Below are 26254 nucleotides of genomic sequence, written 5' to 3' on the forward strand. Positions count from 1 at the left end.
AATAAAGTTGGAGTTAGTCCAGCTCCACCCGCCTCTTCACAACACTCCCTACTCCATTTTTCAACCCAGGAACAGCTACCTTAAGGTGAACAGAGAACATTTTCTGTGTCCAAATTCCACACAAGTTCGGTACGTGAAGATAAAATCAATATAAGGGCCAGATACTAATACGCGTCTAGCAGGGCCGGCCAGAGGATTCAGAGGGCCTGGGGTCTTCGGCGGCGGGGGGCCCTTCCGCTCCAGGACCCGCCACCGAAGTGCCCTGAAGACCCCAGGTCCCCTGAATCCTCTGGCCGGCCCTGCCAGAAGCGTATTACTATCTGGCCCTTATACTGATTTTATCTTCACGTACAGCACTTGTGTGGAGTTTGGGCACAGAAAAAGTGGGCCGAATTGCTGCCGAAGCCCCAGCACTTCGGCGGTGGGTCCCAGGGTGGAAGGACCCCCTGCCGTGGGTCTTTGGGGCACTTCGGTGGTGGGTCCCGGAGTGGAAGGACCCGCCGCTGCCGAAGAGTCGGAGCGGAAGAAGCTCCGGGGGCCCCGGAGCAAGTGAAGGACCCCGCTCCAGGGGCCCTGAAAAACTCCCGTGGGGGCCCCGGGCAAATTGCACCCCTCTCTAGGCGGCCCTGGCTTCTGGGTGGTTGTGCAAAAAGCCCAGGAACAGGCCAGAATCCCACTGGGGAGCACAGTCCCCCATGAGTGCCAGATGTCTCAAACAGAGCAGGGAAAGGCAGGATACCACTGTCCCCCCCACTGCATGAGCTGTCACAACTGGTTAGATGCAGAGTGGGGAGCATGCTATACTCTCTAGGGGTAGTGTAGCTACCACTCTGGCATGTGTGCCATGGAAGCCCCCAAGAAGAAAGCAGCCATAACAGCTAACGCTCCTCCTGGGGTCCCCAACTGTAACGTGGCCTCTTCAGGTCCCCAACGGCGGGCAGAATCTTGCCCATGTGTAGCACTGTTTCATGGCAGCAAATTCAAGCATTGTAGCTTTGCCAAATTGTTCCTGCACAGTGGAGAACTCCCTGTAGAGCTGCAAAAGCCCCAGGGTCACTAACCCCAGACATATAATGGAGGAAAATACCAAGCGGGTACAACTTGCAAGGCTCAACCTCCAGCTCTTTGTCCCCAGGGAAAGTGCAGAATGGACACCACGGAGAACTCCTTAACAGGACAAAAAAACTCCAAGGCCCATCCTCCAGCACCCAAGAAAAACCTAAGGTAAGTACCCCTATCTTCAGCAGCACATTGCATGCAACATGCCATCAATGCGTGAGACAGCCCTGCAACAGGGTCTGCTCCAGCACCAATACTGGCCTATAGCAGGGCCTGGGCAATACTGACCACACACTGGGAGGACTGTAACTTACCTTGAAGTACTGAGTGCCTCTCTCCTTCACAATGGAGCTTTGTTCCAGCTTCTCGTCTGTATTCATCTCCCAAGATTCCTTAGCCTGTCCAGACAGAAACAGTTCAGTCAGCCATCTAATTTTGGAAGAAAATGTGACGCTGGCAGACCAGGTGCCAGCTCATGCCAAGGTCTCCATGTCTCAACTCAACACTGACAAATACAGAGCTGGAATCAGTTTGACTCAACTGTGTGTTAGTATTGTTAAAACAGGTATGAGAATTGTAAGAATGTGTTTAGTGTTTACACTCTACTGAATGCTCGTGAGTTGTTGCAGGCGTTAATCTCACTTAAAACATCTGTATCCCGTACTATAAGATAATATTTGAACACTTGTATTGAGAGCCTCTGAGACTGTGTAAATCACCATACAAGAGAAAGTCATTAACTTGTGTAAAGTACTGATCTGCAACGGAAGGCGCTGCATCCTACCCAACAGGAAAAGTCCATTGACACCAGACATACTATTATGGGATGATAAAGAAGATAACAGATGTTTGTTATTTTGCCTCCTCACCCCCTCTCCCTGTGAAGATGCCGAGCTTGAACCTCAGAGCACAAGGGATAAAGGGGAATCACGCCAAACAGAAGGAAATCTATGCTGCTTGAACTGTGGGGGACAAGGTTTACTAGGCATAAGTGAGAGATCCCCAGTGCTTAACTTGGGTTAGCTCTAAAGGTCGCGTAGAGCTTGCTTATTATAGAAACTTCTATTACTTTTCAAAATTTAAGATTTTAACTCATTTGTGTATCTGTTTACCTGCTTTAACCTTGTAAATAACTCCTGTTTCCTCTTCCTACTTAATAAATCTTTAGATAGTTTATTATAGAATTGGTTACAGGTATTGTCTTTGGTGTGAGATCTAAGGTGCAATTGATCTGGGGTAAAGTGCTGGTCCCTTGGGACGGGGAGTCACCTGAATATTGCTGTGATTCTTGGTGTAAGGGACGATCTACCACAAAAGTACGCTCACCAGGGTGGCAAAATAGATTGGAGTACACAAGGTGACTGACTGTGACCCCATGATTAGGCTGTTATAGTGCCTGAGGAGCTTACACTTGATAACTGGTTGGGGAAATCTAAGTATAAAACTCACAAGCAGTGTGAGGTTTGTGCCCTGCTTCCTAACAGTCTGCCCTGAGGTTGGTACTCAGGCTGTTGAGTCACTGCAGGCAGCATTACAGAAATCAATCGGAATGTGCTGCATCTTTTTATGGAGTAAGGAGAGGAAGGAAGGCATGGAAGAATGGGTGGAGGTATTGCCACTGAGCATGAGGGAACTGGATTACAGCAGGAGAGATGCTGCTCAAAGCAGATGTGGGTCCACTGAGAATACAGGCAGCAAAGAATCCTGTGGCACCTTATAGACTAACAGACATATTGGAGCATGAGCTTTCGTTGGTGACATGCATCCGACGAAGTGGGTATTCACCCATGAAAGCTCATGCTCCAATACGTCTGTTAGTCTATAAGGTGCCACAGGACTCTTTGCTTTTACAGATCCAGGCTAACACGGTTACCTCTCTGATACTTGAGAATACAGGGGATTTCGGCCAAGGATTCCTATTCCCACTTCACCTTCCATAGGTTTATTATTTTTCCCCATCCTCAGCTGATCAAAGTTCACCTCTTCCTCCTGCTCTCTCAGGCAAAGGCTGTATCCACACACACACCTCTCTCCCTATCCCAACAGGACTTCATCCCTACCTTTTCAAAGCTTTTGAGTTTCACTTCATATTGCAGCTCTGCGTTTGGAGGGACCTGAAACTTCTCCTTCCCAGCACTCCCAAAACCGTAGCTGTAACAGAAATAAATGGTTTCTAAAGAATCCAGCTAGACCTGTTCTCTGTTAGGGAAGCAGGAGCGAAGAGAACATGCCTATATAGATGCACCAAATTCACATTCTGCTGAGTGTTACCAAAGACACAAAGGCATGAGCAGTTTTTGCCTAAAAACAACAAGGGTGGGGCCAGGGTGACTGAGTGGGATTGGAATGCAAAGTCTTTCATCTCTAGGTTACCAGTTTGTATTGATTTTGGGTCAGCAGCCACCCAAAGTTATTACCATCTCATGGCTGTTAGATGGCCTATATGAAATGAGTTTGCTGGTCTCAGTTCAGTTTCTAGTGGATGTGACCACACCATAAAACTACTGGTAACTGGCACTAGATACCTCCCTTGTTGTGAGGCCAAGCATTTAATGAGCTTGGACACTGAACTACCTCCTCCTGCCTGAAGGTAGTCCCTCAAGCTCAGGGGCCAGCATGTTGGGGTGGGGGAGCATGTCTAGCTGCTGCCTGTGTTCTACCCATTCTGAGAGTAAACAGAGGACTCTGGTCCCAACTGCTGTTTAATCTGCATCGTTCACTACCACTAGATTCAGTTTAAAATATTTCAAAACCTAAACCAAGCCAGGGTTTGCTGGAAACTATGAGGACAAACCTTTCTCTTGCTTGCAACCCTGCTATGGAGCCTGCATCTCCCCCTTTCCACAGAATTGGTCTTATTTCCTGGAAAAGGGGAACTGCTGCTTACATGCAGGACCATCAAAAAAGTTGCCGTATCTGGCTCTCCATACCCCAGGCCCAGCCATTCTCAGCTCACTCAAAAACATGCATCTTTGAAACAGCTCCCCTGGTGGATGCAGGGTTTGGACAGAAGCTGGTCTTGTTTCAGAGAAAGCGGAGAGGTTCTTTCTTCTCCCCAAAGGCCTCGCAAAATGTTCATAGCTGTTCTATCAGCAGAGGGATTTTATAACAGCCTCTCTCCTAACCTCAGCATCTGTGAGCTGGCTGTTTTCTCACATCAGACTGGCCAAAAGGCTGATCTCAAGAATGTCCATCCTCTACCCCCAGCTCATTCACATGCATCACTGTACACTGAGTATTACTGCGGTAAACAGCTTATTAATAGTCAAAAAAGGGCATGTACATTTATACAAATAGGAACAGCATGTGAAGTCCCACGGGCTGGGATGAAAATGACAATGGCTGTGAATCCAACCAAGTGCTCAGAGCATACTCACTCTTGGGGGGCAGGAAGGCATTGACCACCACGGTTTTGTGCTGAATAGTTAGGAGCAGCATACATTTTTTACACCTCTCCCTAGCCTCTGAAGCTGGATTAGCTAGACTATCGCTCTGTTCTGGTACAGCAATCCCTATGTTCCTGCATGAACTCTATAGTCAATGCTACTCTTCCACCCCAACAGTGGGGAATGCAGCTCATGTCCACCCACATTCCAGTTTGGCTGCTTCTTCAACCGGAGTCTCAGCTGGCTAGATACTTCCCAGATATCAGGTTTCTGGGGCCATCCAAATTTTGACCAGGGTGTTTTGGGAGGGTCAGGGGGCAGAACTACACTAATTAGAAAACACACCCACTCCTCCGAGCTGCAAACACACCCAGAATAATCAAAAGACAGAAGTACTGGGGCCACCTTGGGGCAGGGTCACAGTCTAGTGAAACCACTGGAGTTCAGCAGATGCTTACCTGGGTTTGAGATACACCACAGATTCCTCTGACTTCTCCATTTTCTGAATTGCTTGTTCCAGGCCAGGAGGAAGGTCATAATTTTCCCCTTCTCCAATCTCAAACCGCAGCTCCCGCTTGTCAAACACTCGATCTCCATGTCGACCTTCTAGCTGGACTGAGATACAAAAAAAACCCCACAGGCAGGTTAGAGGGTATCTAGTGCAGCGAGAGAGAAGCTAGCAGAGGGAGCCAGGGGAACGCCAGGCTTCCTTGTAAAAAGCAACTTCTTTCCCTTAAAAAGACTGTCTGGGCAGCGAATGTAACATCTGGTGCTAAACCCAGTAAACCCTTTCACTTGCACATCTGGGTTGTCTTCTTTGTGCAACACTGAACAAATGTCAGAACCTTCCCCTTGCTCTCTATCTTCCTGAAAAATGTCTGGCTCTTCTTGTCAAGGAGGGTGGGCACGTAGGGAGCCCTACAAAGCCGCCTGAGTCCCCAAGTCAGGTTTCTGGTAGGATAAAAGCTGTCCAGCAGTAGAATGAGAGGTGGTTTTGGTATGGCTCCTTTGCTACCTAGTGGCCAGCCATCCCTCCTGCTACCCACGCACAAGGCAACTTCCTTTACTATTCCTGCATTTGCCCCTTGAAACAGACTTACGCTCTACAAGGGCTCCCTCATTGGGCTTGGAGTAGCCTTCGCCCTTCGTACGGATTCTTCGGATTATTCCGCCGTCTTCATCCTCTGTGAGATCCTCTCCCTTAAACTCAAACAGCTCTATCTGCAGAGAAAAGGACAGCCTTACATTAATTCCTGAAGTGTCAACGCAGCGGTCTTGTGTAGTTCAGTCCCCCGTCATGAGAGGAAAAGCAGCAGCAGAGAGGCCTTTGAAAATCCTGCTGCCATAAAGGACTGTATGTTTCAGGCATCAGACAACCAAGGCTGGGGCTACTTCCATATGCAGAGTGCACCTGTCCTTCTGCAGGATGGAGACAGAGCAGCTCAGGTGTTTGTGATTATATCTAGCCCTCTAGTGGCTGGAAGCCCCCAAAGAACATAAAAGCCTGAATGCCTTGGACCATTAACATGCTTTGTGATCACACAGACCTGCCTTCCATGAACTGTTTAACTGACAACAATGATGCTGGGTGGAGTCAGGATGACACTTTGGGCGAGATCCAGCCCTTGTCCTTCCACAGGCTGATTAAAAGTAATGTGCATTTGTGTGGGAGAAGGGAGGGGTGAGCGTTTACATCAAATACCCCTTGGAACACAGGCAGCATAGCAGAGGTAACATTAAAGACTAGCATTTTAAAGCCTGATGGACTTGCTCATGGTTGCTGCTTTGGTGCTGAGGTAACATGCTGGAACTCAGTGCACTATGAGCAGGCATGGCCATGACCTGCTCTCGGATAGGAATCTGGAGGGAATAGAAATGTTAAGTGGGTCAGGGCAGGACATGAGCCAAAAAGAAGAGGTAGAAATGGAAAAGATGGGCAGAGAGAGGAAGGGGTGAGGGGAACATGCAGAAACATCAAGTGCAGCTATGTGAGCTGAAGCAAGCTGCTCACTTGTGGCCTGACCCTGCTCTCACTGACATTGATGGACAAACTCCTATTGACTTCAATAGGCACCGGATTGGAGCCCCAGTCGAGACAGATTCCAAGGGGCTGGTCCCACGAGATCAAAGGAAACCCAGGAGGAGCTCTTCAGGGGGTCTAGACAGAGCTGAGGCTCAGCCCAGTTTTATCTCAGCTGAACTCAGTGATTCCCAACCTATATTCATTTGCCCTCCTCCTTTTCCCCTTGTGATGGATTGGTGAATGACGGTCCCCTATCCTCCATATTATCCTTCTCCTAGGCCCTAGCACACTTGCTGCTCCGGTTTTATTTCCATCCATGTTCTTCTCTAGTCTTGCCCACCCTGAAGCGAAAGGGGCCAGGTTGGGAAATGCTACATTTCAGGTGTACTGAGGAGGGTGAAGCCAAACTGACTATGAGTATGTAGGCTGCTGGAAGGGAAACGCAAACTGCCCGTTACAATTGGAAATTGACCTGGCTAGAACATGAACCCGAGTTCTCAATGATAGTGTGGCATGAGAGTCTAGTTCCAGTTTTTTAAGACTTGATAATTCTTCCCCTGAGGTATCTGGCTTGGATTGCTGTTGGAAACAGGATGGACCAGCAAGCTGATCACCTATGGAAAGTCTTATGTTATGACAATGGTAACAAGAGGTTGTTTTGACCAATAAACATGCTGTAGTGAGACTGATGGTAAAAACAAAGAGTATAAATGAGCAACACGGTTGTTATAATCAGCCTTGTTTAGACTAACGCACCCTGTTTTAAGATGGCAAACAAATTTGCCCAAGGTCATTGCGGTGGAGGCTCACAGAATGGACCAGAATGTCTGGATCTGGAAAGGTGATGACACTTGTAAACAACTTGTTCTACTTGCACACTTTGATGACACCTCTCTCTTGGGACTTTCTTTTAAGGGATAATTTTGAGCTATGATCAGCCTTTGATTCCAGTTAATTCTTTCTCAACTTGTTTGGGCTCCTGATCCCAGATTAACACTCTGACCACAGAAAAATGGGAGAAAGACCAGAGCGGGACAAGCCAATTTATTCCACAACACTTTGCTGATGACAAGCCTTTGTCCCAGGTTCCATAAAGAATTTGAAACCCTATGCTAGCATGTATCTATCTTTTTCACACTCTGTCCTAGTCCTCTCTGTTTTACTTTTAAATACATATTGAATCTGGCAGAAGGAGGGGAAAATGAGAAATGAGTCCAGCCTGTGACCAGTGCCAAATGCTGGCGGGGTGAGGAGACAGCTGCTCAAGCTCCATCTGCACACTCCTGAGCCTACTGTGTACAAAGCCAGTCATGAGAAGGCACTTTCATTTCTGTTTCTCACTAACCCTCTTCCAGAATGCACTGGGCTTCTCCCTCTTTTTTCAATGGCATGTAATATCACTGCAGGGGAGCCAGGACTTTCTGACTGAGACACTTTAGGAAGGGATTCGCCCCTCCCTACAGAAAAAGGAATTGTTCCACAATAACTGCTCATTTGGTTTGGATTTTCAGAACTAGCTTTAATTCCAAGCCATAACTGGTTTTAATCCTTTGGGTGTGTCTAACAACTGTTGGAAAGATTTTCTGGGTCAGAGTCTCCCCACAATCCAGAAATATAGCACTGCTGTTCTCTAGAAATTCTCAGCTCGCAGACAGTCCCTTAAGGACTGTGACCAGCTGGTGTAAATTAGAACAGCCTACCAGGAGCACACTGGACCTGCACAGGTCAAGGAAACAGGGAATTATAACCAGTTGAGGGCCTGCTCCCCTCTCCTGCAGAATGGGGCTTCTTATGGCTAGCAGATTATCACTTCTTAACATCACTCCAACCCCACAATTAACTGGCTAATGTGCAGGTGGTAATAAAGGGAAATTTACATTCTGGGGCCTTGTTTTCATAAAAAGAAAAATCACACTGGCTTAGTTAAATGGGTTTAGAAACTGATTTAGTAAATCAGTGCAACCCTGTGGCATGGACACACTTACTTTGGTTAAGTGCCTTATCGATTCCTTCACTGGCTTCAGCTAAATCAGGATCAGGTGCAGAGGGCAAGGAATAGGGAGCTCTATGTCTGGGGGGTCCCTCTGTCATTGCTCATCTGGATATAGGGCAGGGAAGGGGTAGGCAGATGGGTGGAAGGACTCCTACTGGGAAAAGAAAGGCTGGAGGCCCCAACTCACTGCTTAAAACACTCAGTACTAGAGCACTCATGTTAAGAGTCTGAGGCATTAATAGCAGCAGGGGGAAGCAGGAGGCAGAGGACAGGAAGGAGCAGGTTGAGGTTAGTGAAAAACAGACTTCAGTTCAGAAGAGAAGCAGTTGCTTTTTGGAATTTTTCTCCTAAGGTTCTCAGGAAAGTCATTTGCATCATATTACTGGAACTTATTTCTTTATAGAAAAGCTCCTCCCAGTCTGCTCAGCACAAGCATTTGGAAGATCAAAACACATTTCTCACCAGGCATAAAAGCTGTAGTGTATTTGCAGTCTTTGCTGGGTTAGAATCAAGCTGAGCCACTTAAAATGATTATAATGATTTTCTCACCAGAGCTTTAATGTTACTTCTCTTTTTGCATGAATAAACTGCAAAAAAAACCACTTTAGTCGGAAAGGTCTTGTATCCCCACAGTGCCTGGAGAGGATGCAGGGTACTGTTGGCTCCTGGGCCTCAAGGTATACAAGACAGTGGGCCAATCTTATTTTTTGAGCTAGTAGATCAGAACAATGCAGCACTTTTCAGTGGGACAGGGGAGGAATGTAAACTCATCTCCTGGATGTAACTGGTATTCTTATCACAGTCCCTCTTGGGAATATAAACCAGGTTAAATGCTCTGAGGCAGACTGCCTCCCTCCCGTGGGGAAACTCGCACGATGGGGCAAAGAGGGAGGAAATGTGAGAGAATTTCATCATAAACTTCCTCCACAGACATTCCATCAGGGGGAACAGTCCACAGCGCCAAGCCAGGCACCATGCACATCCCTACAAATCCACAGGCACATCCGTACAGAGGCCCTGTGGTCTCCACAGCAGTGCATTCCAATGGAGCCACCCAGCCAAGGACTCTCCTGGCTCTCCCTTCAAAGGGGACTCCCTGGCCTAGAGGAATGAACTCAGCCCAAAACTCTATCATTATTTGTTAGGAAAGTCCTCAAGGTGGGGAGGGAGATCATGCGTGCATTGGGAGGTGGTTTAGGGGGGCTCCTAGCAGAGCCATAGGAGTATTTTGTTTTGCAGGTAATCTGACAGACTTCTCCAACCTTCACAGTAACGTCCCAGGCTTTTGATCGCCTCATGTGAGCAAATCAGAGCCTCTGGACCAATGCTCCTATGAATGTGCAGGAATGAGCATGGTTTCTAGGTAAGAAACTTGTGGCCAGTTCCCCTCCTTTTTCCTCCCCCACTGGAACATCTGGGAAGGAAGGGATGTATGCGATGGAATCTTCACACTACAAAACAGGCTCCTGGACCTGCCTTAAAAGGGGGAATCCCTGGCTTGGAGTACGTCTTCACTACCCGCCGGATACGCAGGTAGCAATCGAGTTCTCGGAGTTCGATATATCGCGTCTCATCTAGACGCAATATATCGAACCCCGAACGTGCTCCCATCGACTCTGGAACTCCACCGGAGCGAGTGGCGGTAGCAGAGTCGACGGGGGAGCCGCGGACGTTGATCCCGCGCCGTGAGGACGGGTAAGTAATTCGAGCTAAGGTACTTCGACTTCAGCTACGCTATTCACGTAGCTGAAGTTGCGTACCTTAGATCGACACCCCGCCCCCCCCCAAGTGTAGACCAGGCCTTGGAGAAATGAACTCAGGCCAAGGCACTATTCATTTTCTGCTAGGAAACTGCACAAGGAGGGACGGGATGATGTGCACCTCTCCAACCCTGCCCCCCATGCAAAGAGGCAGCTGACAGCATCCTCCCTTTCTACTTTGTAGTCACTTTGGGGGTGCTGTTTGTAGGAGGGGGAAAGAGGAGACCTCTCTTTGCTAAGAAGGGTAATCTGGGCTTGGAAAAAGACATCACAGAGACTTCGGCCTAGATCCTCAAAGTTATTTAGGCACCTAACTCTAACTGATGTCAATGGGAGTTAGACACCTAAATACCTTTGAGGAGCTGGACCTTCTAGCTTCACCATAGATGATTCAAGGCCACCTAGATCATGCTGCAGAGGAATCAAAGCATCATTTAAAGTAGTGAGGAGCAAAGGGCATTGGGTGCAGGGCAGCCTTCTGGAGAAACAGAGGCCTTTCCTCTTTTAAGCAGTAACAGGCAGCTGTTTCCATAAAACGAAGGATTGGGTTTTTTTGTTTATTCACAACTATATAACCATAACACGTTACACAGATCCCCACTTAAGAAAGCATGGGTAATTAGGAAAAGGGAAAGGCTGAGATTCAGCTATACCTGTGTTACTGGGGGCTTTGGCAGAATGGCAGTGGAACACCTGAGCTTGTGAAAACGTATGTAAATACAGACGATCTCATGTGGAGTTCTTTTTCAAAGCATCCAGAGTGAAATACAGGTTTTCATATTCGCAAGCCATGAAGGTAAGGAGGAAGTGTTTCAGAGCATGTTCATGCTATCAAAGATGCTCCATGCTTATTGCTACTCATTCTTACTGTACTGACAGTAAACATGGCCATAATACTTTTTTGAAATAAACCTGTATTTTAAATTTTCCAACATCAAAAAGAGGTTAATAGAAGTACGCCCCACAGAGTTAGTTTCAAATAGAGGCAGCATCTTCTCACATATATTTAACTTTGCCACACATGATTGCTAGCAGCTAGTATGACTAAATTGGTGCCTGGTCACTGAGTTGAACTCTTGTGAAATTCAGAGACTCTGCCTTGGGCTAAACAATTAGCTCTGCTTGATCTAGCAGAGAAACAGTTGCTTTCTACTTAGCCATTACTTTCTACTTACATACAGTGCTATACCCACTACTAGCTGAGGGTATGGCTACACTTACAAATCTGCAGCGCTGGTAGTTGCAGTGCTGGTCGTCCAGCTGTGCAGGGCCAGCGCTGGTGTGTGGCCACACTCACAGCTACCAGCGCTGCAGTATGGCCACATTTGCAGCATTTGCAGCGCTGTTGGGAGTGATGAATTATGGGCAGCTATCCCAGCATTCAAGTGGCAGCAACGTGCTTTTCAAAAGAGGGGGGTGTGGGGCAGTGTGACAGGGACCGGGGGGGGGGGGGGGGGTGGATTTTTGGAACTGACGTGTGGAAAATCAGAAAATTTTCCCACCCCCTTACTGTTAACTGCAAACAGCCTGCATCCAACATACTCTCTTTCCCCCCTCTGCCCCCTCCCCCCGGTTTCTCTCAAGCAAAGCAAACACAACCCCTGTGAATGACTCCTTTTCTCGCTGCTGGTCAAGCAAAACGCAAACACTCAACCCCTGTGAATCACGCAGGGAGGAGGATCTCATTTGATTGTTCACAGATTGATCACAGCAAATAGGAGCTGATAAGCAGCTCCAGGAGGGATGGAGCTCCGGAGGTTCACAACAAAACAAAGAGAGACTGCATAACAAAACAAAGGGAGTAATTTAGTTAAAAGCATTCTGGGATACACCCTTATACCCTGGAGGCCAACAACAGCGCTGGTGTGTGGCCACACTTGATGACCAGTGCTGCAGCACCAGCGCTGCAATCCTTATTCCCCATGCTGAGTGAGGTGTACGGCCAGCACTGCAGCCAGGGAGTTGCAGAACTGGAAGTGCCCTGCAGGTGTGGCCACTTACTAATTGCAGCACTGGAAAGCCTCCACCAGCGCTGCAACTCGCGAGTGTAGCCATAGTCACTGGAGCTGCTTCTTCAACTAGCCAAGTAGAGTGTTTTGTTTTGGGGGTTTGATTCTAATGCCCCAATGTATATTTCTGGTCAGCTGGCAGCTGCTCATGTTCAAGAACAGTTACACTAAGGTTAAATTTAACTTATTTGTCCCTTTGACCCTGGGAAAATTCACACCATTGCATTAGAGAACTGTCACAGTGGAGGTTTAGGCTCTCCAGCACTGAAGCTGTCCCCACCAAAATGGTCCCTTCCTTTTCTCAGGCTATCTTTATAATTCTGCTTGTGTGTGTGCATGCACCTGCACGTACACAAGGATGTATTATAGGGAATGTAGTGAGGCGGTGTGGCTCCCCTCCTGCCCAGCAGAGGGAGCGCCCCTGCAGACACCCAAGTGGGCTGAACCACCGCCACCTGTTCCCGCCCCCCCGCAAGTCAAGGGGCGGGACAGGAAGTATAAAAGCCGGCAGCCAGAGCTCAATCAGGGCCCAGCCGCCGCAGGGAGCAGACGTGCCGCCGGGAGCTCGTGACTGGGAACCCTCCAGGACTCGAGGCAGTTGCCTTGACTGGCCGGAGCCCCCCCCCGTGCCCGCTACGAGGAGGAGCTGCCGGAGCCCCCCCGCGCCCGTTACTGGGAGGAGCCGCTGGGACTCCCCCGTGCCCGCTATGAGGAGCTGCCACCGGAGCCTCCCTATCCCTGCTGTTACCCGGAGGAGCCGCCCGAGCACGCCTGGCCGGACTTCCCCAAGGAGCTGCCAGACCTGCCACCAAGCCCTGGTCGAGAGGAGCCCATGCTGGTTGACTGGCCTGGAACCGGTGCCACGGACGAGGTAGGCCCTGAGGGGGGAACTGGAAGTAGCCCGGAGGCAGCCGACCCCAGTCAGGCTGCAGACACATACGAGCCTATGTCAGTGTGTTGCGGTCAGGACCCCATTGACCTGCTGTGGTGATAGTTGCTGCTAGGGCCCTGGACTGGGATGCAGTGGAGTGGGTGGGCCTGCGTCCCCCCTGCCACCCACTCACGGGTGGCAGTTTTCCCCCTCACCCAACGCTTGGGTGTAAGGACCTGGGCCTATATACTGTTTGTGGTTGCTCAGCCCCTGCACCAGAGGGCCTGAGCCTCCTTGAACTATGTGCTGTTGCTCAGCCCTTGTAACAGAGGACGTTTAGTGAGTCGGTGTGGCTCCCCTCCTGCCCTCAGGAGGGTCGAGCCCCAGCATGAACGATTACAGGGAACAATGTACCATATACATGCATAGCCCAATAATCTAATACAAATGAACCATAACTAGCTGGAGAGAGAGAGATCCTAAGTAATGATGATTGCAAGGTCTTCATTTTATGTCTAGATTGTGAACCCATTATTCCCATTAGCAAAAACAGTTAATTGCATACGTAGCCCCATTAATTTCAATGGACCTACTCACATGGGCAAATACTGATCACTGGTAGTAAGGTTTTACAATCTAGACCCCATTCCCAGTAGTCTCTCCCCCTCATTCTTCTGTAGTAGAAATATCTTCATGCAGACAAGTGGTTCAGTGCGCAGAAGTTAATCGGAGAAGGAAGGACAGACATGTGGAGGGGTCACACTAGATTTTATTTACATTCTCACCTGTGTTGACCAGCCTCCATTTTCCATTAAAGATGAACTGAAGGGATCATTAAATAAGACACTGATGACTATCCTTTTATATAGTGTTTTACATTTTAGAAGTCACTGTACAAACTTTGGCCTGGTCTACACTTAAAACTCGACATTAACTGTGTTGGTGTAGTTAAAGCAGCAAACCCCTCTTGCATAGACCCAGTTATCCTGCTAATGCTGGCTCAACAAAGCAAAATAAGCTTTACCAGCCCAAGACACTAATACCAGTATAGGTGCATATACACTAGGTTTGTTTTTCGCCAGCATAGCTATGTCAGCAACACACTCCCCCATCTCCCAGACAGGCTATGCCAGTAACACTAACTTAGACAATGCTTTGAACTAGTTAGTCTCTGACACCCTTGTTAAGTAGGCAAGTAAAACCACCTTGCCCCTAGAAAAACTAGAATGAGTGATTAAGTCAGAACCAGAAATCTTTTGACCCACACTCCTGCCTCTTCATGAGGAATCAGTTAAATAAATGAATGTAATTGGGGAAAAAACACAAAGGCATTTTGATTGCTTTTTATAAGCAGGGGAGGGCAAACTTTTTGGTCGGAGAGCCACATCTGGGTATGGAAATTGTATGGTGGGCCATGAATGCTCATGAAATTGGGGGTTGAGGTGCAGGAGGAGGTGAGGGCTTTGGCTGGGGCTGGGACTGAGGGGTTGAGGGTGAAGGATGGTGCTCTGGGCTGGGACCGAGGGGTTTGAAGGACAGGAGAGGGGAGGATCAGGGCTGAGGTAGGGGCACAGGAGGGGGGTCAGAGGTGCAGGCTCCGTGTGGCGCTTACCTCAAGCAGCTCCCAGAAGCAGTGCCATGTCCCCCCTCCGACTCCTATGCAGAGGCGCAGCCAGGTGGCTCTGTGCACTGCCCTGTCCACAGGCGCTGCCCCTGCAACTCCCATTGGCCATAGTTGTTGGCCAATGGGAGCTGCATGGGCAGTGTTGGAGCCCCTGGCTGCCCCACACATAGGAGGTAGAGGGGGGGCATGCCACTGCTTCTGGGAGCTGCATGGAGCCCCAGCATGAGTGGAGTGGGTCAAGCCCCCGATCCTGCTTCCCGGCTGGAGCTCAAGGGCTGGATTAAAATGTCAAAAGGGCCGCATGCAGCCCTCGGGCTGTAGTTTGCCCATTCCTGGTCTACAGGGAGCAGGAGATTGTGTTCCAGTCCCATTCTGCCACAGAACTGCTATGACAGTGGGCAAGTTGTTAGCTTTGGTCAGTCTTCTCCTCCTCCCTCCTGTAAGATGGGTTAACGTCAATGACTTTTTACAAAGTCATCTCCCTCTGACAGAAGGAACCACAGAAATGTAAATTTTTAAAAACACTCGCAAGGATCTCAGTTCAAATTCTAAGTTTCTCCTGTTCAACTGAGAACATCCCACAAACCAAGCTGGGAGCTACATGCCTTCCCCCAGGGGTAAAGCTTTCCCAAAGTATGGAGAATACATGGAGAGAAAGATGGTCACATGGAACAACTCCTTCCTCTCCCCCCATCCCCAGTACACACACTCTTCCAGTCACAAACCCAGAATTCCCTTATGGCAGCTGCAGCAACTGCTCACAAGAAAAAAGTTATGATAGGAAGGATTACAATACAAAGAACAAGATTTAGCGACTTAAGTTTAGTTCCTTTTGACATGAGTCAATTTTCCTCTCCTATCCATTCTGTTCCCCTACTCTGCACCCTCACTGCAGATATGTTGCCCATCTACTTCATTCCCTCCTCACCCAGCCACTCCTCTGGTCTTGGTGGCTGGTAGGCACTAATTCCTAGGGCAGCTCTGATAGTTGAAGGCTGCGCCCACTTCCTCTTATGCAAGAGTGGCTCCTCGTGGAGGCACGTAAGTTGCCTCCTTCTGTTTCCAACTGCTTTTACAGGCCTCCAGGCTGCTTGCAATGAAGACCCTGGACATCTGTAGCAGGAGGAGGAAGGGAAAAGTGCCAGCACTAAGCCCAAGATACACAAATGGACTTAGGCACCTCTACAATCCACAAAACCACTGCTCGGCTGCCACCTAACCCTGTAGGTACCTAAACTCACTCAGCACCTAAGTGCCACTGAAAAAGTTCCCTAGGTGCCAAGATCCTGCTTCTGGGCATGCACACTGCTGCCTCACTTGAGATGTCTGGATGCCTATCTCCCATCTAAACCCTCGTGTGATCCTTGAACCAGGGGAAGATTAGTGTTGCCCACACCTATCTCACTTTTGAGTCCTGATGTGGTAAGCGTGCTCAGAGCATGCTCACTGGATCAGTACCCACGCTAACTAAGAAGGTGGTGGTGGTCCCCTCCCTTATAGCTTTGTGCCCTGGGATTAGAGCACTCACCTGGGATGTGGGAGATCTCAGTTCAATTCTACCCTCTGCCTAATGGAAAGAGGAGATTTGAACAGGGGTCTCCCATCTCTCAGTTGAGTGCCCTAACCACTGAACTATGGGATAGTCTGATGTAGGTCTCGGTCTCTCTCCTATTGATGCTGTTCCATTTTAAACCAGTAATTAAATAGTCACTGGGGTAGGTGGACTGGACCCAGGGTCTCCCATATCCTAACCACTAGTCCCTTTGTGGATCCAGGCCTATGTGACTAGCCAGCTCTCTGCAGATCACCAGTGTACTCTGGACCACAGTGCAGCTGCTCTTACCTTAGTTTAAGGATTAACAAGATATTCCATTCTTGCAGAAGAACTACAATTTGTAGTTTTAAGGCTACTGATGAACTCTGGACATCTTAACTAGAGCTGGTCACAATTTTGGAACAAAGTTGGTTTAGACTTAAAAATCCTAAACTGTGTCTCAAGTTGTGTGAAATTGTGGCAAACACAACTGTGTAGCTCAAACACTTGTCTCTTCCATCAACCGAAGTTGGTCCAATAAGAGAGATTACCTCACCTACCTTATCTCTGAGACATTTATCCTATCGTTGTTACCATTAGTGGCTTTTTTGGGTAAATGAAAAATTTATAGTTGTTTCAATAAAGTGAAAAGTAGGTCTGGTTTGAACCCTGCAAAATGGAAGTGGGTTCTTAACTTTCATTTTTCCAACTACTTCAAATCTTAACTAGTTTTCTTCCTTCATTGTTAACATCCTTAGATAGGAGACATACAATTTTTTTAAATGCTTTACTAAAATTAATTATGCCTCTGAGATAAGGAAGTACCAGGGTAACTTGCAGCACTTCAGTGTAGACATTACCTATGCTGATGGGAGGGTTTCTCCTGTTGGCATAGGTAATCCATCTGCCTGAGAGGCAGGTTGATGGAAAAATTCTTCTGTCCATCTAGCACTGTCTACACTGGGGATTAGGCCGGTATAGATCCACACCCCTGAGAGATGTAGATGTGCCAGTTTAAGTTCTTAGTGTACACCAGCCCTTATTCACATTTTACAGAACCTCTTAAGTTAAGTTCCCTTAAGTAACACAGCAAGTCAATGGGCAGAGCATGAGAATTCCAGGGTTCTATTCCCAGCTGCCTTCCAGACCATCCTTCCTCTCTTTATATAAAGGAGTATTTCACTTTTAATGTATTATTTTGGACTGCTGACTGCCTTACTACACCCCTGTGTCATTCTCCCTTACATCTGCTGAATATAGTAACAGATCACACAGTTCTCTCCTCCAGCCCTTTGATCTTTTTGCAGGTTCACAAGATGGTCCTGGATTCTGAGGGCAAGGACCATCCCTTTCTATTCCCACTGACAGACCTACCCAGTCTTCCAAGCTAATGAAGGGAATTTACAGGTAAGCAAGTGTCACCTGGTGGAGTTAAGCTGCACTCCCTACATTCTAATGAAAATGCACCATCTTTCTTACACAGTGTAGTCAATGACAGTCCCTACTTACCTCAAAAATCAATGTGGCATTGGGCGGTATCTTAGGGGGGCTCCCAGCAGAACCATAGGCATATTCTGGTTTGCAGGTAATCCGACAGATTTCCCCAATCTTCATAGTTGCCACAGCAATGTCCCAAGCTTTGATCACCTCACCTGCACAAATCAGAACTCAGGTCATAATTGCTAGGCATATATCAAAGAAGTCAACAGCCATGAGATACTGGTCATTACTATTACACAAAACACCCAAAAATTAATGGGGGCACTTAATAGAAACTACAGATTTGATTCTGCTCTCACCTCATCTTGTATACATCAGGATTAATTCCACTCAAGTCAAAATGTGGAAGTAATCAAAATCTGGCCTACAGTGCTGAACCCTACATTATTGCTCCCCACCCCCACAATCTTTTGTCTACCGAGTGCAAGCCATCTGAAGCAAGGACTATGTCTGAAGTTCCTGGCACACTCCCAAGTGCTGTGAAATAATAATAATAAACTCTTGGAAGAGGAAGGTCTTAGTGTGTGAGATTTTTCTTATTTTGAAAACAGACAATCCACAATGATTGTCTTTTCTCTTTGTACTTTATCAATTGGCAGAGGCCAGCACAAATGTTATCCAGATGCCCTTCAACATGAAACAAACATCTAGGTGAAGAAGCTCTGCTACTGCTGAGGACGGCTGGGGCACTAACTCCTTTAGACATCCCTAGAACTTGCCTTCTTCCCACACACCACCAAACCCCCACCCCCAAAAGATAAAGTTACACACAATTATAAAGGAGGAAAAAGGGTTTCTTCTGAAGCCAGAGACCAAATAGAGGCCTGAACCGCCGATGACATGGCCACACCAAGCCCTCTTATTCACTGCCCCTTATCCAACTGGTACACTATTCCTTGTGTTAATTATTTTAGGGCAGTCAATTTTACCCTGTCCCCTAATTTTAACTCTGCTGAAATTTTTGTATTGACAAAATGTAAGTGCCAGGTACAAGATGTCTGGGAGAAGCTGGAAGTTTTGAAATGGTGGAAGGTGTGACTGGGCTTCTGGCACCAAGGAGACAGTTAAAGCATGCTTTTCTTTCCTGCTCCCTTTTGACCAAGGATGACTTAGAAGTGTAGGGGCAGAGGGGCTGGTTTCTTCATTCTCCACCTCCACAGTTTGACAGCTGCCCCACTGCAACCTGCTTCAATATTGAACCATCAAAAACAGGCATGGCTTGCTTGAGGTTTCTTCCAGGATGAGAGGAGTGAAATAGCCAGTGTGGATATTTTAAGTTATTACAGTTCAGGGTGAATCCCCCACTGAGATAAATGTGACAGTTCACTTATCTAGGCTATCGTTTCAGACCATCTGCATTCTTAGGGATTCTCTACATGAGGAAATTAATCCATATTACAATAGGATGTTATTTAAAGGGGAATCGTTTTTCCATGATTAACTTCCTATGTGGATGATCTTATTCTGGAATAAGAATGCCTTATTCCAAATTAGCTTAATCCATTTTGGAAGTGCATTAAGAAGATCTGAAAGAAGGCATTCTTATTCCATACTAAGAACATTCATACAGAGAGCGAATTGGGCAGAATTAATCGGGAATGACTTCCCATGTAGACAAACCCCTTAGGCAGGCATTGCTGCATTGACAACCTCCAGAATGTGAATGGAGTGTATTCTTCAAAAATTGTCTAAATTTTAAAAAATTAACATTTAGTTCCTGGAGCATAATTATGTAGGAATTTTAAAATTTGCAGTTATGGAACAATTAAATGGAGCCACAATCACTATACATGGGGCCTCAGTCTGAATGGTGCCAAACAGACGGTTAAATACAAAACATTACCTTTCCCCAAATCAAATGAGAACTTGTCTTTCCTGTCCAGGCTAGAGTCAAACTTTGTGCCATCCAGAAGCCATCCTGTATAATGGACAGTCACTTTATCACCTATCATGGGAGACTCTGCCCCAGTTCCTTCCGTCTTGATAACCTGAAAAAGAAATGCTGAATAAGTGATACTGAGCTGGATACAAAAAAATACAGTTTGAATAATAGTCACATAACTTTGCCATGTGTGTAACACTAGGCAGACCTAAACTACCCTAAGAGGTAACACTTTGTTCTTTAGATTAGAAATTAGGGAAAACAGTTCTCAGCTTCCTTGTATTTATACAAATTTCCTGGACAATGCCAACTGGGGAGATTACTACTATTAATGTGTTCTATTCACCCTAAAATACTGCCTGGCTACAATAAGCTACTCTTGCATTTGAACCATTTTGGGTTGGTAGGTGTACTTTTTGCTCTGAAAGAGGAAGAACATTTTTGAAGCTTTTAATCTAAGAGTCAGGCATCCAAATATGCATTAGCCATCTAGATTTAGGAGCCTAACTACAGGCACTAGGTTTGAAAATTGCAGCCTTTAAAAATGCACTAACTGTCTGAAAGGACGCAAGTGAAAATATCAGGTTTCCCACGGAGGTTTTTGTTTGTTTTTTTAAAATGGTAACTGTAAATCCAACTACAGGATTTACCCATCACAAAATGGGGAAGTTTAGGAGAGAAAGTTTTAGCACAACACTGGGGATTATTTTGGCAGGGAGAGAAAGGTGGTTATCACAATTTCTCCCAATTTCATGAATGAGTGAGATTAAGTTTCTCTCAGTTCTACTGAGAGGAAATCACTGACATACTCATGGAAATATTTTTATCCCAACATTGACCAAACTACTGTTAAATATGTTAGCAAAGAGTTGCTTACATAATTGCTTCACAGCATAATGCCTCTTTAGAAAAGGGACACTCCATCAGGTAAGTTTTCATTCCCCAGACTTTAAAGGGACATCACCCAAAATTAGGAAGTGCCAAAATTAAGGTAATCCACAAAACCTTAATTCTGTTTCCTTGTGCATATGCTTTATAGCTGTCTTAACCACAGAGGTAGAACTTTGTACTAAAACGTACGTGCAGTGAATGAGAGAAGCCCTGCCTCTTTCTGGGTGAGGACATGTTCTAACATTAGATGGGGAGTTAGGACTCTTGAGTTCTATTCCCAAATCCAAGTGTTACCTAGTTGGGGACAGAGTTAAAGCTCTTAGGTTACATAGTACTCATTCATCCGTGGACTCACAGCACTTTGTAAAGGTGTGTGTGGGGGGGGCGGGGGGGGAAATAGCCCCAGTTTACAGTCAACATATCCAAGTACACAGAGTTGGCATATTGCTTCCAAGAAGCACTGCCACTTGGGCTCAATTCCCAGCTCGACAAGCAGTAACCTCCTGCAACCTCGTTGATCCTCAGTTACCCCATCTGTAACATGGGAAACATGACTTGCCTTCCTCCTCAGGTACGAGGCTTTACCCAGTAATAGGAACCAGGAAGGTCCGCAAGTAGAGGAGACAGAACTACAACTAGTCCAGCACATCAACTTGGCCAAAGGGTATTTGGGAAGAATGGAACAATCCATTTTGCTTGTGTTCCAGCTGTATCTGGAGAGCTACAGGAGGTTCAGAGGAGACAGGTGCCTGTGCAGTGCAGCCTGGCAAAACCCAAAATGCCAACAGTTGTGCAAACTCATCTGCTCATGTGCTAATGAAGACTGTCCCGAGAGCTTATAAATCAGGACAGATTTTCATTGGAACAGTAGGAGACAGGACTATCTTCCACCCCAATTTTGACTTACTTCTTCAAACTACTGGGAGACTACGACTGTCAAAAACACCGCCCCCGCCCCCTCAAAAAACCCTAAAAAAAAAAAAAAGAGTACACTGCATGCCCCTCCTACCAGCTTCATGCTTGAAAAGGACTGAACTGTAGCACCTAAGGTAGAGCGCAAGCACAGAAAGTTTCAGAGTTTGTTTCAATTGCTGATAAGTCTGTCAGAGTGTTATAATAATGGAAAGCCACCAGGGCCAGCTATAACAGAAAAAAAATCCCCTACTTGTATAGATTTATATAGGGAGAGGAGCCCAAAGGCTAAATACAACCTGTCAGCCACTACATGATGGCCAATAGCTACCATCCCTCCCACCCAATCTGAGAGTTGCTTTAAAAAAATTGCTGATGAACTAAGACAAACAACTTCATGACATCTGTCAAGGAAGACAGACGTTCAAGCCAACTGCTATGACTGTAGACCTCTATTTTTGGATTTAGATAAGTATTTTTACATGGAAATAAAAGCATAGACTTTGGGTCTTGGAAAATTACCAAAGTAGCCCTTGGTGTCACCAATTGTATGCCACCTGCTGCTTTAGATTTCAGAATTTATTTTTTTTAAGTAAAAAATAATTTAAAAAAATCCAGAGCTGAATTGTCAGGAGTGGTTATTGGTGCCAATCTGAGACCTCCCTGAAGTGGGGTCACTCTCAGAAAGTGCTGGGCACCCACTCTGAAGAGTCAAGTTCCTTTAAGATGTCTCAGCTTGGGCACTCAAAAAAAAAAAAAAAAAAGAGCGCCGTGCCTGACCTTGGACCACTTATTTGTGGTTTACCTTTTGTGCTTCATTCAGTTTGGATGATAGCAAGTTTCACCTGCAATACTGACAGTGTTTTCAATTTCCTAACCTGAATGAAATGTTTACACTTCCCTTCCAAGAGAATCTCAATTTTTCCATTCATAGTATGATCATGCTCCCTATGCTCTCATTTTTAGGTTAATTTTATTTACTGAAAAGCCCAAGTGCAGGGCTCAAACTCGAGGCCAGATGCTGCCTCCAGTAACCAAGATACAGCCATTGGGTCTGATTGTAATCTAACACAGCTGAGAAACGGGAGCAACCGCACTGAAATCTAGGGAGTTATATTACTGAAAAATTGCAGTATGAGAGATCAGTCAGGCTCACTGATTTCAGTGGGGTTATGTCATACAAATTGCCAGTCTGCAGAATCTGGACAGGTCTCCAAGACCAAGAAAATCCTATTGTTTCATCTCTCTCAATTCTGCTGCTCCTAAGTCAATACACAAAAGCCCCTTGACTAATTATTAGAGCCTCTCAATGCTATAATTCTGTAGTAGCTCAAGAACAGAGGCAGACCACAGTGCTCTTCGTGCTAGTTCACCTTGCCAGCTAGCCCATGATCCCTACCAAGTGTATTTGCATTTGGGCGAGTACGGACTGACTCCCCTCACACCCTGGAGACACAGTCAGGGGTGACTTTACAGGAGTGCCTAGGCCTGGTGCTCCAACTCCATTACACTGGTTTCATGCCAGCATAACTCCATTGGACTTCTACTGATGTAAGAGAGCCCCTTGTGTGTGTGTGTGTCTCTCTCTCTAAATTAAATCTCCCTGAGAAACTGTTGGATGGACTTCATGTCTCCCTCACCCCTTGTTGTGGCATGGATGCCATGACTCTTCTGTTCACTGTCTTTGCATCTCTCCTTTTCCTCTCAGTTCTTTCCCCACCACTACTCCCTTCTGGTCCTGTTTCACTCCCTGGAAAGCTTCATGCTGCTTGGGGTGTGGACAAAAGGTACTGTTCTTGAGCCATGGCCTTGTATTATGGGAGCTCAGACACAAAGGTTGGATCAGCAGGCTACTTCCTGAGTCCATAGCCTGTACCTGAGAACTGCTCCTATGGTCAGCTGTACCTTGCACCATCCTTCACAGGAACAGAGAGGGAAAGTATGTGGCTTGCTGCTTTGCCCACAGCAGCGTGTTAAGTGGTGATGCAGCATCCCTCAGGTGCACTCCTCTGCTCAGCACCCCACGCCCTCATGGCAAGAGAACACTTTGACAGTCTTGTTAAAGTCAGAGTCCTATTTTCCTACCCTTCCTTCTTTCCCTAACCCCACCCCCAGTGTAGGATTTTATGGTTTGTGAAATAACAGTCATCCAAATCCATCACATCTCAAAATCTTAACAGGCATCATGCACTGGGGGGTTAAAGGATACAGCAATCTGAGCTGTGCGGCTAACTATGAAGTGGCTGCATTTTAGCCATCCCCATATACACTATGTAAACTTCAAATAAGCCATGCAAGTGTCTGCAGTTTCCCTGACACATGAATAAATCCCCCTCCCGCTGTTAAAAAGCCTGTGTACGGGCCTGATTCTGCCCTTGTTTCCATGACTAGAACACTTCTTGGAGGACAGACTTGATCCCCTAGGTAGTCCAGGATTTTGTTTTAAGAAAAGAAATCCATGTCAGCTCTGGTCTAGGAAAGCAGGCTAAAAGTGAAAGCTATAGATAGGCCAGGGGCTAAGAGAGCAATGCCCTTTTAGTGCAAATACACTAGTTACAGGATAGACCCAAGGAAATCCACCCAGCCCAAAGGGAGGGTGGACAAAGTCTTTCATTCCATATAGTCTTTATTGGTGCAGTGTCTGGGTGCCTTGACTGACCAGCATGCTCACATTTCAACAAGACTAACCATGATCATCAGAACAGACTTTTGAAAGGGACTCTGCAGTGGTGCTGGGATCACAGAATATCAGGGTTGGAAGGGACCTCAGGTCATCTAGTCCCACCCACTGCTCAAAGCAGGACTAATTCCCAGACAGACTTTTGCCCCCAGATGATCCCTAAATGGCCCCCTCAAGGGCTGAACTCACAACCCTTGGTTTAGCAGGCCAATGCTCAAACCACTGAGCTAGCCCTCCCCCACCCTGCTACCATAATAGTGGGAGCAGATAAAAAGTACTTTCTTGTGGGCAGGATTGGGGTGGGGGGGAGAAGAGAGACAGACTGCAGTAACTTGCCAGAAAACACTAAACCTCTCACCAGTTTACCATAATAAAAAATTGCAGCTGAATTCCATTTATATCAACAGACTGGTTTGTGTGTTGTTGGGTTTTTTTGTTAAGTAGCATGGGGGAATCTCTCTTGTGGGACTTGAGGAATCTAAGGTTTTTGTGGGCGAGAGTGGGATAAAAATGCAAGAAACAATAAGGAGCAGGTGAGTGGGATTAAAAAAAAATAGTCCTGTGCAGGGCTCCACTCTGCAGTCTGGGTGGAGAAGCAATACCTAACAAATGAATAAATAAGAAAGCTAGCTACACAGGGTTTGCAAATTTGGAGAGTAAGAGAATTCAGACTTCTGCCATTCTGGGTAGAGTGATCAGAGGCACCACTGCAGTCAGTCTGGCAATACGCCATGCCTCTTAATGCAAGGGCACAGGGACTTGGCCCGGCTGAGAGCTGCATCTGCAGCTTGCCAACAGCCCACAGGCCACATCTAATCTGCGCAACATTTGATATATAGCAGCCACCCCTCCCTTTGTTTGTTTGTTTAAAGCAGGAAGGTGACTACAGGTCCAAGCATGCGGGGTTCCATCTTTGTCTGGGGGGCGGCCATTCACATCAAGATGGACCATCCCCTTCTGGGACCTTTAGGGTCAGATTCTCAACTGCTGTAAATCAGCAGAGCGCCCTGCATTTCTGCGGAACCACCTCAATTGCACCGGCTACAGATGTAGCCGGCAGTCTCCACGGGATGCATTTGGCTCCCGTGGGCGCGCCTGGGCCCCTATCACTTGTAACATGTCACTCCAGCAGCCTCCCGGTCTCCAGGCAAGGCTGCTGCTGGAACCCATTTGATGCACTCACTGTACTGGGCGCGTGGGGAGGAGAGGAGCCCAGGAGCCCGCTGCTGCACCTTGCGGCGCCCCGGGGAGCCCGCGGGCTGCAGACACGCACGTGGCCGCGCGCTGCGGGGGGACTGAGCGAGGAGAGAGGCGCCTATTTAACCGCGGGGGCTGTGAAAGCCTCGGACGCGGCGCGCTGGCAGCCTGGTTACCGCCCAGCCGCTGGCGAAGCGGTGCTGGGGCAGCGTTCACACGGCAGCCGGGCCCCGAGAGCTGGCCCGGGGAGGGGGGCAAGGCGCGGGCTGCTGCCAGGTGCGTCCCGCCCGGGCGGGCCCCAGCGCTGCCTCCCCGCCGTGCACCGGCCCCCGCCTTACCTTGAGCACCCCCCCGTCGCTCTTGGGGGTGATGTCCGCGCCCTCCACGGGAGCCCCCTCCGCCTTCATCTCCTCCGCGGTCATGGCGCGGCGCGCTCCGCAGCAGGAGCAGGGGCCGGCGCGCGGCGCGGCTGCACGGGGCACGGGGCGCAGAGCGGCGCAGGGGCTCGGAGCAGAGGCGCGGCCGCGGCAGGAGGCGGGACTGAGAAGTTTCTAGAGGGACAGCAGGGTCTTCTAGTGAAAGGCAGGGGAGGGCCGGGGGCCGGGTCTAAAGTTCGCGCCGCACAAGCGCACGAAAAGCAACTGTGACAAATCCTAGGGGCGGGTGGCGCGGTCCGTGAGCCGAGAAGAGCGGAGGCAGGTGTGTGCACTGCATGCAGGGTCCCACAGCTGAGAGAGAGTCCTCCCTGTTATTAAAAATCACAGCCTGCACAGTGACACTGGATTTATGGCTTATTACAATATCCGCAGTAACCCACTAACAGCCCTCCCCCAGCTGCTTCCTCCCTGGACACCTCTTAACAGGCCATTTCACCGTGAACGGTCCCTTGAAATGTGTTAAGTGCTTATGCTAAACAATCTGTTCCACCTAGTA

The 26254-nt window shown here is 47.7% G+C and overlaps 1 protein-coding gene across 1 annotated transcript in view; it reads right to left on the minus strand.

Moving 5' to 3' along the window:
• Positions 1-25805, minus strand: part of FKBP4 (FKBP prolyl isomerase 4) — a 28030-nt gene extending 2225 nt beyond the window's left edge. Inside the window, exons 1-7 of the mRNA XM_045001825.1 lie at positions 25660-25805; positions 19603-19747; positions 17769-17911; positions 5546-5666; positions 4904-5060; positions 3120-3210; positions 1374-1457 (exon numbers count right to left, since the gene is read on the minus strand). Of these exons, the coding sequence (XP_044857760.1) occupies positions 1374-1457; positions 3120-3210; positions 4904-5060; positions 5546-5666; positions 17769-17911; positions 19603-19747; positions 25660-25743 (825 nt within the window). The 5' untranslated portion in view covers positions 25744-25805. The remainder of the gene's footprint in view (positions 1-1373; positions 1458-3119; positions 3211-4903; positions 5061-5545; positions 5667-17768; positions 17912-19602; positions 19748-25659) is intronic.
• Positions 25806-26254: the final 449 nt, after the last annotated feature.

This window comes from Mauremys mutica, chromosome 1 (genome assembly GCF_020497125.1).
Source record: "Mauremys mutica isolate MM-2020 ecotype Southern chromosome 1, ASM2049712v1, whole genome shotgun sequence".
NCBI classification, from domain to species: Eukaryota; Metazoa; Chordata; order Testudines; family Geoemydidae; genus Mauremys; species Mauremys mutica.